The sequence below is a fragment of the Myotis yumanensis genome, unplaced genomic scaffold (assembly GCF_028538775.1).
Source record: "Myotis yumanensis isolate MYYU_CA2020_CCGP unplaced genomic scaffold, mMyoYum1.0.hap1 SCAF_19, whole genome shotgun sequence".
NCBI lineage: Eukaryota > Metazoa > Chordata > Mammalia > Chiroptera > Vespertilionidae > Myotis > Myotis yumanensis.
The window spans coordinates 27,894,262-27,906,548 of NW_027223770.1; the positions used below are offsets into that span (position 1 = coordinate 27,894,262).

The 12,287-nt window shown below is 58.0% G+C and overlaps 1 protein-coding gene across 1 annotated transcript in view; it reads left to right on the forward strand.

Annotated features, from left to right (window-relative positions):
* TMEM132C (transmembrane protein 132C) overlaps positions 1 to 12,287 on the forward strand; it is a 72,297-nt gene that overhangs the window by 26,676 nt on the left and 33,334 nt on the right. The window contains exon 2 of the mRNA XM_070399462.1: positions 10,500 to 11,394. Within this exon, the coding sequence (XP_070255563.1) occupies positions 10,500 to 11,394 (895 nt within the window). The remainder of the gene's footprint in view (positions 1 to 10,499; positions 11,395 to 12,287) is intronic.

Here is a 12,287-nt window from a genome sequence, read left to right on the forward strand (position 1 = left end):
GTGACGCTGGGTTCGGCTGTCACCGTCTCCGGGAATCGCGCCCAAGTCCGCGCCTCAGCGTTTTGTTTGCGAAGCTTTTCCGTTCGGCCCCCCTCCCCGCCCGTGCCTCATTTTTCTTATTTTAACTTATTTAATCTTCCCGTCTCGTCAGCATCTTTGTAAGTCTCTTCTTTGGAGCGAGACAGAGGATAAGAAATTAATACACGGGCGTCAGATATTTATTGTGCAAAGGAGGAGCCGCACGTGACCCAGCTGGCGGCGGGTAATTGCGCGTATACATCACCGTGGCGTCCTGTCACCGCCAGCCTCACCTTTCTTCTCTCGCCTGTTCACTCATCTTGAGGTCTCTGTCCTCTCTCTCTCTCTCTCCCTCTGGAGTATAATTTATAATTTGGGTGGAAGTCAAGATACTTCTTGTAGCATGAAACAGTGCAGGTGAGCTAGCTCACACATGCACGCATGCACACACGTGAGCACGCGTGCACACACACGGTCACTAAAAACCATCATTGAATTGTGCACGTCAATGACTGAATTTTAGAGGGTGTCAATGACACTTCACTAACGTTGTTTAAAGCCTGGCCGGTGTGGCTCAGTGGTTGGGGGAGGTCAGGGTTTGATTCCCGGTCAAGGGCCCATGCCTGGGTTGTGGGCTCGATCCCCAGTGGGGGGCCTGCAGGAGGCAGCCGATCCATGTTTCTCTTTCATCACTGATGTCTCTCTCTCTCTCTCTCTCTCTCTCTCTTCCGTTCTCTCTCTGAAGTCAATAAAAACATATTTTTAAAATAAAACCAATAGAAAAAAATTATCCTTGGGTGAGGATTAACCAAAAAGAAATAGAAAGTGTGTCTACCAGTGGCCGGCAAACTCATTAGTCAGCAGAGCCAAATATCAACAGCACGACGATTGAAATTTCCTTTGAGAGCCAAATTTTTAAAACTATACAGGTAGGTACATTGTTATTAACTTAATGAGGGTGCTCCTAAGGCTTAGGAAGAGCCACACTCAAGGGGCCAAAGAGCCGCTTGTGGCTCAGAGCCGCAGTTTGCCGGCCACAGGTCTAGGCTGTGTGTGTGGGGGGGGTGGTATCCCAGGAGAGGTGATGGGTGGATTTGAGGCGCGACCCGCTCGCGTGTGTCCGGGGCAGACAGTGATGGCCACTGGGCCTGGGGTGTAGGGACCCGGGGAGGCTCGGCCCCGAGGAGAAGTCTGGGTTCTGGACGGCGATCCGGGCTGAATCCGGGGCCGGCCGGGCTCTGTGTCCCGTGGTTCCCTCGGAGGAAACGCAGACCGGCCGGCTCGGCAGCTGGCGCCGGCAGGAAGCTGCAATCAGGGAGCGAGGTCTGAAATCACCGGGTGCGGGTGTGGGAGGAAGCGAGCGGAGAAGCAGCGCTAACGACTTCCTGGGCTCCGGCGGCCAGGTGCCGGGACCGGGCGTGCTCACTCCCTCCTGACGTGCGGAGCCTCGGGGGCCACGCTGTGAAACTGCTGACGGCACGCGTTCCGGGATGTCTCTCGAGGGACCGGACACTTCTCCGTGGCTTGCCCCCCAAATTTCTTCGATTATTTTGCTCAAGATCTTGATAGGAAGCCCGGCCGGCGTGGCTCAGTGGCTGAGCGTCGACCTATGAACCAGGAGGTCAGGGTTCGATTCCCGGTCAGGGCACAGGCCTGGGTTGCGGACTCCATCCCCAATGTGGGGGGTGCAGGAGGCGGCCGATCCATGATTTTCTCTCATCATGGATGTTCCTCTCTCTCTCTCTCTCTCTCTCTCTCTCTCTCTCTCTCTCCCTTCCTCTCTGAAATCAACAAAAAATAAAAAATAAATTTTTTAAAAAGGGTCGTGACAGGGAAGAAAGCCTTCTGACTGTCTCTTGTGGCGAGGTATTGACTTAGATGCCGGCCGTGGGCGTGAACCTCTCCCACCTGAATTTCCCGTGCGGCTCTCGGTCCCACCGCCCTCCCCGTGGGTGAGTCGCTCGGTGGAGACGCGTGGCCGGGCCCCAGCGTGGCTGCCCAGAGCCGCCGCCGGCCCTCGGCGGTGGACGTGTCTGTTCTCCTGAAGCTGGAGAGAGACGGGCCCCTGGCCGCCCTGAGCCGGAGTGGCCACTCCGTCCGCCCCCAGGACACCTCCCCTGAGAACTGGTCCCGAGGACACACGACGCTTCATTCTCCTTCGTGAGCAAACCGCCCGGAAGCCGCACACGCCCGCGGCGGCTCCTCGACCCCCCTCCTCTGCCCGGTTGTCGCCTTCTGGCCGGGAGACCCTCTCCGTCGCCGTGTCCACGCCGCACCTGACCCGCGTCTGGTAGATGCTCCCGCTGCAGGATTTACCGCGCCGACGCCCTGCGAGCCGTGCTCGCTCATGTTCCACGGCCCCGTCTCCTCCCCCCAGAGAGGGGGCCCCAGAGGCAGAGCCGTCTCCGGGGTCCCCTGTTCCACCCTCGGAGCCTGGCACAGGGCCTGGCACACAGTAGGGCCTTTGGGGCACCCCGCCGGCTGTTGGCATGAATTAAGTCAGAGCATCTACAGCAAGTGTCGCCGCAGATCGCGTGCACGGCGACCCCCTTCCTTCTTCCCTCGCTTCCCGGATTCCTTCCCCCGCGGGAGGCCCGTCAGCCTGGTGCCACTCATTCCAAGTAAGAAACGCGCTCGGCGGGTTTTAATGACACGGACTCGGCGTTTCATTGAAACTTCCCACCTTCCCGAGGCGGACAGGCCAGTGAGAACTCAGCCGAGCCTCATGCCTCGCGATGTTCACAGTCATTATGTCGCCCGGCGCCGCCTGCCCACGGGGCCGCCGCTCCCAGGGACGCACAGCTGGGTCTCCGCGGGCCCGGGGGACGGTGTGTTCGCCCCCGATCGATACGCAGGCTGGTCTCCCGCGCGCTTCTGTGTGGAGGCGCCCGGTTTAATAAGAGTGTTGATTCGTGAGCCCTGAACGGCCGTGTGGCTCGGCCCGGGGACGCGCCGGGGAGGACACGGAACCCGGGGTCCGACGGCTTCATGTCGTCTGTTCCGTTCATGTGAATCTCAGTGTGGTGCTCGGTGTGGCCGGGGCCCCCCGTGGGGCAGCGAGCACAGGCCTAGCCCTCGCTTCTCCTCACTCTTTGAACTGGCGTCTGTTGTGGGGGGATTTCAGCTCTAATAATTGCCCGTGTGCCGCCATGCTTCTTTCTAGATGCTTCCATATATATGCAAATTGATCTCAGAGAGGAAGGGAGAGGGAGAGAGAGACAGAAACGTCAATGATGAGAGAGAATCATGGATCGGCTGCCTCCTGCACGCCCCCTACTAGGGATGGAGCCCACAACCCAGGGCACATGGCCTTGACCAGAACCGAACCCGGGACCCTTCAGTCCACAGGCTGATGCTCTGTCCACTGAGCCACACCGGCCAGGGCCTCGATTCTCCCTTTTACTGCTCTTCCGTGTTCTCATGGAAGAACACATTCTGGGTTGGCCATCTTGCTCCTACTGACGGGTGATGGGTAGTTATGTTGTTTCTAACTTTTTGCTAAAACCCCTAAGAGCGTAGCTTCCTTCCAGATACATCTCCTTTGGTGCATGTGGTTTTGTGTGTGTCTGTGTGTGTGTGTACGTGTGCATAGGTATGTGTGTCTGCGTGTGTGTGCATAGGTATGTGTGTCTGCGTGTGCATAGGCATGTGTGTCTGATGCGTGTGCATAGGCACGTGTGCGTCTGCATGTGTGCATAGGTATGTGTGTCTACGTGTGTGCGTGTGTGCATAGGTATGTGCGTCTGCATGTGTGTTCATATGTATGTGTGCCCGCATGTGTGTGCATAGGTGCATGTCTGCATGTGTGCATAGGTATGTGTGTCTGCATGTGTGCATGTGTGTGCATAGGTATGTGTGCGACTGCATGTGTGCATAGGTATGTGTGTCTGTGTGCATAGGTATGTGTGTCTGTGTGCATAGGTATGTGTGCGTCTGCATGTGTGCATAGGTATGTGTGTCTACGTGTGTGCGTGTGTGCATAGGTATGTGTGTCTGCATGTGTGTTCATATGTATGTGTGCCCGCATGTGTGTGCATAGGTGTGTGTCTGCATGTGTGCATAGGTATGTGTGTCTGCATGTGTGCATGTGTGTGCATAGGTATGTGTGCGTCTGCATGTGTGCATAGGTATGTGTGTCTGATGCGTGTGCATAGGTATGTGTGTCTGCATGTGTGCACGTGTGTGCATAGGTGTGTGTGTCTGCATGTGTGCATAGGTATGTGTGTCTGATGCGTGTGCATAGGTATGTGTGTCTGCATGTGTGCATGTGTGTGCATAGGTATGTGTGCATCTGTATGTGTGCATATGTGTGTGTGTCTGCATGTGTGTGCATATCTATGTGTGCCCGCATGTGTGTGCATAAGTATGTGTGCCCGCATGTGTGTGTGCATAGGTGTGTGTGTGTCTGGGGCAGAAGCTTAGAAGTGGGTCACGGGCGAGTGCATTTTTCACCCTTAGACCCGCCAGCTGCCCCCAGCCCATCATTTCCGTCAGCAGAGAAGCAGACCCCACGCGGAGCCAGGACGGGGACCGCGCCCCACGGAACCTTAGGGAAGGGCAGGTTCCATTCGGATGCATCCCCCGGGGGGCGCCTGCAATGCCAGCAGGAACCTCCAGCCTCACTCTCCCATCCGCGGAATGGGAGCGTCGGCCCGGGAGGCGCTCTCTGTTGTGGCCTCGTGGGCCTGTACCGTCAGCTTCTGGGGCAGGACAGAAACCATGGGATTTCTTGGTTAGTTTTTTAAAAGCCCAAGTTAGTATTTCTTCTTTTTAAAATGTATCTTTATTGTTCCAAGTATTACCGATGCCCCCGTGCCCCCCCATTGGACCCCCTCCATCCCGCGTACACACACACACACACACACACACCCACACACCCAGGGCTCACACACACACCCAGGGCTCACACACACACACACACACACACACACCCAGGGCTCACACACATACACACACACACACACACACACCCAGGGCTCACACACACTCACACACACACACCCAGGGCTCACACACACACACACACACACACACACCCAGGACTCACACACACTCACACACACACACCCAGGGCTCACACACACACACACCCAGGGCTCACACACACACACACACACACACACCCAGGGCTCACACACACTCACACACACACACACACCCAGGGCTCACACACACACACACACACACACACACCCAGGGCTCACACACACTCACACACACACACCCAGGGCTCACACACACACACTCACACACACACACCCAGGGCTCACACACACACACACACACACCCAGGGCTCACACACACTCACACACACACACACACCCAGGGCTCACACACACTCACACACACACACACACCCAGGGCTCACACACACACACTCACACACACACACTCACACACACACACCCAGGGCTCACACACACACACACACACACCCAGGGCTCACACACACACACACACACACCCAGGGCTCACACACACACACACCCAGGGCTCACACACACACACTCACACACACACACCCAGGGCTCACACACACACACACACACACCCAGGGCTCACACACACTCACACACACACACACACCCAGGGCTCACACACACACACACACACACACACACCCAGGGCTCACACACACACACACCCAGGGCTCACACACACACACACACACACACACCCAGGGCTCACACACACACACACACACACACACCCAGGGCTCACACACACCCCCAGGGCTCACACACTATTTTTTTATCTCTTACAAAACCATCACCACAATCTCTCGTCAGCACCCATCCCCACAGGGAGTTACAATGTTTTTCTCATGAAGCAATTGGCCAATTTCCTGCCAGCAGGCAGGCCAGCCTGGTCTTGCCCCCAAATCCAATTTCTCAAAAGAAACGGAGAATCCAAATGTATGTGTTCTCTCTCATTTCAAAGAGTGGCCAGCCCTCCCCCTCCCTCCCCCTTCCTCCCCCCTCCGTCCCCCTCCGTCCCCCCCCGTCCCCCTCCGCCCCCCCCTCCCTCCCCCCTCCCTGGGCCTTAGACCCGAGGGCAGGCGGCCGGAGGTCCAGCGTGAGAGCCTCACTAACAGGAGCTCCCTGGGGCCTGGCCCGGCCCCTGTGGGGTGGACAGCCCGCCTGGGCCATCCCCGCAGTGGCCTCATTATCGCTGCCCCTGCGGCTGCTGGAGGCCGGGGGAGGGTTGATGGTCTGGTTTTAGACTGGGCCCCCCCCCCCCCCCCCCCCCGTGTCCTGCTGTTCCCGCCGCCCTGTTCGATGCCGTGACGGGGACGGTCGTGTTTCCACTTTTTAATGGAGTGTTGTCCCCGCGAGGGAGCAGGCGCTGCCGAGACACGTCCGGTGGTGCGTCCGCGGGAGGCAGCTCCCAACACGTCCACGCGGGCGGCCACGGACCCGGCAGGAGGGGCCTCGAGAGGCTCCGTGGCTCCGGCACCGGCCACCGGAGTCCCCGGGAGGAACCGGGCCGAGACGCGGGCGGGCTGTGGGGGTCAGTGCTGGGCTCGGGGGGCTGGCCGCCGGGGTCCCAGGGCACCTACCCATTTCATTTGCTCACTCATCCATTCAATCATTCATTCACTCACTCATTCATTCACTCATTCATTCATTCACTCACTCATTCATTCACTATTCATTCATTCACTCATTCACGCACTCACTCATTCACTCACTCATCCATTCACTCATTCATTCACTCACTCACTCACTCATTCATTCATTCACTCACTCACTCATTCATTCACTCACTCACTCATTCATTCACTCACTCATTCATTCACTCACTCATTCATTCACTCACTCATTCATTCACTCACTCACTCATTCACTCACTCATCCATTCACTCATTCATTCACTCACTCACTCACTCATTCATTCATTCACTCACTCACTCATTCATTCACTCACTCACTCATTCATTCACTCACTCATTCATTCATTCACTCACTCACTCACTCACTCATTCACTTACTCATTCATTCACTCACTCACTCACTCATTTACCCATTTACTCATTCACTCACTCACCACTCATTCATTCACTCATTTACTCATTCTCTCACTCACTCATTCATTCACTCACCACTCATTCATTCATTCACTCATTCATTCATTCACTCATTCATTCATTCATTCACTCATTCATTCATTCATTCACTCATTCATTCATTCACTCATTCATTCATTCACTCATTTACTCATTCACTCACTCACTCATCCATTCATTCACTCATTCTGTCCATCTCACCGAGTGCTCCCCGTCCCAGACATGACCTTGGCCTTGGAGAGAGGACTTCCCTCCATGGGCTCCCTGTCCAGCAGGAGAAGAGAGACGCCTGACACCTGAGCAGAGACAGCAGACAGCCGGGAGCATTGTGGGGAGAGTGAGGACGGCAGGGAGGACAGTGACATGAGGGGGAGGCGGAGGGGGAGCCGATGGAGGTGGACAGGCCTCCCAGGGGCAGACTCCTCGGGCCTCCCAGGGGTTAGGTTAGGGGGCAGCTGTCATTTGCAGCGGCTGCATCCTGCCCTCTTGATGTGGGTTCTCAAAGTGGGGTCCCAGACGGGCAGCATCACCTGAGAGCTTGTTAGAAATACACGTTCTGTCCGGCTGGCGTGGCTCAGTGGTGAGCGTCGACCTAGGAACCAGGAGGTCAGGGTTGATTCCCGGTCAGGGCACAGGCCCGAGCACCCCACCCCGCACACCCACCCCGCACACCCCACCCCGCACACCCACCCCGCACACCCCAACCCGCACTCCCCATCCCACACACCCACCCCTCACACCCCACCCCGCACACCCACCCCTCACACCCACCCCGCACACCCCAACCCGCACTCCCCACCCCGCACACCCACCCCTCACACCCACCCCGCACACCCAGGGGCACAAGCCTTCTCTCCACCGACCCTCTGCTCGGGCTTCTGCTCTGAATCCTCTCCCCGTCCTTCATGTCGCGGCTCAGCGAGAACCACGCCAACGACTCCATCCTGGCCGACACCCCACACTGGGGGTCACGGTGGTGGTGACGCATGACCGTGGCTGAAAGGGTCACGTCCCCCAGGGCCGTTCCATCTGCGCCCGGTGACAGGGACCGTGTCTCAGGGCCCTATCTCGGAATCACAGACTCAATTTCCGGCCGAGGCAGGCCTGCTGGGCTCCAGGTGGACGGGACGCGCTGATGGAAGACGCAATATCCCCGCCGCTGACAGGCCGAGCAGATAAAGAGAACGGATGCCGGGCAGGGAGCCGCCGATGGACGGGCTGTCGCTGGCGGCAGATGGAAAGGGCCGGCTGTCAGCGGAGAGCCGTCCTCTCTCCCGTGGCCAGAGGACACCGGAATTGGACTTTTCCGGATCAATAAAAATCACTCCTCAGCCTGTCTCCCAGGGAGACATGAGGGAGCAGGTGAGCGGAGCGAGCGGGTGGATCTGTCAGGCTGGGCGTCGCGGCCGTCGCGAGCGTTCCTGTGGCCGGAGATAGAGCGTCAGGAAGAAATACGACAGAGGCTGGTGATCACCTCTGCTCCCTGCGTCCGCCCCCTGATCGGGCTCCCCACAATGTGAGGTGAATTCCGGTCGGTGCTCTGCGCAGGGCTGGAGGCTGTGGGGGTGCGGGCGGGGCCTTGGGCAGCCTCGGGGGCGCCGTCCTGTGAACATCCACCAGGTCCAGGTCGGAGGCGCGTGGACGTGGCGGCCACGACCTGCGTCTCACAGGGAGGAAGCTGGCAGCCGCTCTCCTCCACGTGGTCTCGGCCTCCAGGAGGCGGCTGGGCTGTGCCCTTTGGTGCCGGGAGTCGCGGGAGAGGCCCCTGGAGAACGGGGCTGGGAATCCCCATATTGGTACTTCCTCCATCTCCTGTTGGCCAAAGCAGATCGCGAGGCCGGCCTGGACGCAAGGAGGGGCCCGTAGCCGCCCCGGCCGGAAGGGAGGGCTGTGAAGTCTCACACAGAAGGTGTAGGGACGGGAGGAGAAGTGAGGCCATTCTGCAGTTGCTGGACAAGCTACTGCCTTATCCTGTATATCAGCTCTGTCTACTGCCTTCCTTTCTATCTGCATATGTATCCTTCTACCCATCCATTCGTCCATCCATCCATCCATCGATCATCTCATTTATTCGTCCATTCATCATCTATCCATCCGTCATCCATCTGTTCATCCATCCGTCCATCCACCCATCCATCATTCATCATCTATTCATTCATTCGTGAATCATTTATCCAGCCATCTATCTACCCATCCATCATCCTTCTATCCACCATCTATTCATACATCCATTGATCATTGATTCAACCATCCCTCCATCCATCGATCATTTCATTTATTCGTCCATTCATCATCTATCCATTCGTCATCCATCTGTTCATCCATCTTTCCATCCACCCATCCATCATTCATCATCTATTCATTCATCCATTAATCATTTATTCAACCATCCATCCCTCCAACCATTGATCAATTCATTTATGCATCCATTCATCAGCTATCTATTTATCCATTTATCCATACATCTATCCATCCATCCATGTATCTATCCATCCTTCTATCATCCATTTATTCATCTATTCATTATCTATCTATCTATCTATCTATCTATCCATCCATCCATCATCCATCCATTCATTTATTCATCATCCATCCATCCATCATCCATCCATCCATCCATCCTTCCATGGAAACTCAAGCTCCAAGAAGATAAATACTTGCCAAACATCACATGGCTGTTGATTAGATCAGCCCTAGATCCCCCTGTGGCCAAGCTTTATGCCCCAAACGACTGGCAGACCACACTGTCTTCTTTACAATGTCCGTCTGCTTTAGCTCAAGTTAGTACGTCAAAGGGTCGCTGGTTCAATTCCTGCTCAGGGCACATGCCCGGGTTGTGGGCTCACCCCCCAGCCTGGGGCAGGCAGGAGGAAGTCCACTGGTGTGTTGCTCTCACATCGATGTTTCTCTGCCTCCCTCTCTCTCTAAAACTCAATAAAATAAAAGACTTTCATAAAACATGTATTCAACTCACGCAGTTTACGAGTGTGTTCACCTCACCCTCATCGGCAAGTTGCCTGGGCTCTGTTAGCTCGACCCGCGTGAAGTCTCCGCCGTGCGTGATGCTTAGCAGCGAAATCTCAGTTTCCTGTGTTTCAACCTGAAACACGTACATCGTTTGGGGAGCATGTAGAGTCCCTGACGGGCTGGTTCCAGAAGGATCATGACAACACGACCCAAGAGGACTTCAGCATGTTCCCCTCTCAGGGGCTGAGCGTCGACCTATGAACCTGGGGGTCACGGTTCGATTCCCGGTCAAGGGCACAGGCCCGGGTTTCGGGCTCCATCCCCAGTGGGGGGCGTGCAGGAGGCATGATTCTCTCTCATCGTGGATGTTTCTTATGGACCTAAGGAGTCCTGAGTGCCCCATGACCATCTTGTTTTTCTTCCTTTTTCCCTCTCTGCCCCCTGCAGTGATCGAGGGCCGTGGGGTCCCGGACCCCACCCAGAGGTTCTCCTCACCGCCGCCCTACCTGCCCGTGAGCCTCCGCGTCCTCGGAGCCGACGCCTCCTTCCTCCTGCGGGAGGCCCGCGGGGACCCCGCGCACAACGCCAGCCTGCAGGCCCGCGTGGAGTCCTTCTTCACCTACAGGGCCCGGCGGCCCCCGCGGGTCAACGCCAGCTGCGGGCCCTTCTCGGTGGAGAAGGCGGTGCCTCTGGACTCGACCTTGACCTTGACCTCTCCGGGCCCCACCGAGAAGTTTAGCTTCGACTGGAAGCTGCGGGCCCACGTCCTGCGGGACCAGATCGACCCGGGCCGGCCCGTCGCGCAGGTCCTGTTCCACGTGCTGGGCCGGGACTGGGCCGAGCCGGGCCCCGCCGAGCCGCTGCCCTGCCTGCGGGTGTTCGCCTTCCGGGAGACGCGCGAGGTCCGGGCCGGCTGCCGGCTGCGGGGCGCGCTGGGGCTGTGCGTGGCCGAGCTGCAGCTGCCGCCCGGCTGGTTCAGCGCCCCCGCCGTGGTGGCCGGGAGGCGGCGGCCGGCGGGCCCGGCCGAGGGGAGCCCCGTGGAGCTGTACTACACCGTGCACCCTGGGGACCACGGGCACGGGGACTGTGCCGGCGGTGACCTCAGGAAGGGCAACGCCATCCGCCCCGGGAAGGACGACCGGGAGGACGCTGCGTCCCCCCTGCAGAGGGTCGGCGCCGTGCGCCTCTACCGCTCCCAGGACCGCGGCGACCAGCTCAGCGAGCTGCGTCTGGGTGGCGACGTGGCCGTCTGGCTGCCCTCCAGGCCGGCCAAGCAAGGGGACGTGGTCACCGCCTACGTGACCGTGGCCGGCAACTCCACGGTGGACCTCTTCACCCTGAGGTAGGTGCCCAACGGCCCCGGAGGCTGCGGGAGGGGGGGGGGGGGGCTGGGCCTGCGCGGGGCCGGGAAAGCCTGTCGGGTTAAGATTTGTTCAAAGAGCCCTAACCAATTTGGCTCAGTGGATAGAGCATCGGCCTGCGGACTGAAGGGTCCCGGGTTCGATTCCGGTCAAGGGCATGTACCTTGGTTTTGGGCACATCCCCAGTGGGGGGTGTGCACGAGGCAGCTGATCGATGTTTCTCTCCCATTGATGTTTCGAACTCTCTATCCCTCTCCCTTCCTCTCTGTAAAAAAATCAATAAAATATATATATTAAAAAAAAAGATTTGTTCAAAGATAAAGACGATCAGGCCAGGGCTTGTCCCGTGACCTGAGGTTTAGGTCGCAGCTGGGCCTGGTGTCTTTCAGAATAAACGTCAGTCCCCGAGGAGGGACTCGCTGGGGCAGATCTCCCCAAATAGGGGGACGGCGGGTCACCTGACCGCCCGGTGGCGGGGGTTGGGGGGGGCTCGGGGGAGTATGTTCAGGAGGGGGGTTGCCCGGCCCTGAGGGACCCTCCTGCTTCACCTGGAAGCCCGGTGGCTCTCCTGCCCTCACGCCCTCCTTACCTGCGTGTTGGGGGCGGGGCAAGAGGCCAGGCACGGGGTCCAAGGTCGGGAGACGCCATCCGTCCCTCTCTTTTGACCTGGAACTGCCATCGGACTCGGAGAGTGAGGGCGGCGCGATGCGTCTCTCGCTGTGAGTTCTTTGGAACCGAGGCCGACGCCGTTTGCAGGGTCCAAATGCCGCCGACGGCGCCGGCAGGCTTCAGGCCCCGCTGGCCTCCCGTTTCTCTCTCTCTCTGCTTCCTTTTCCGTTAACACACGCACGTGTCCAAAAACATAGCGTCTCAT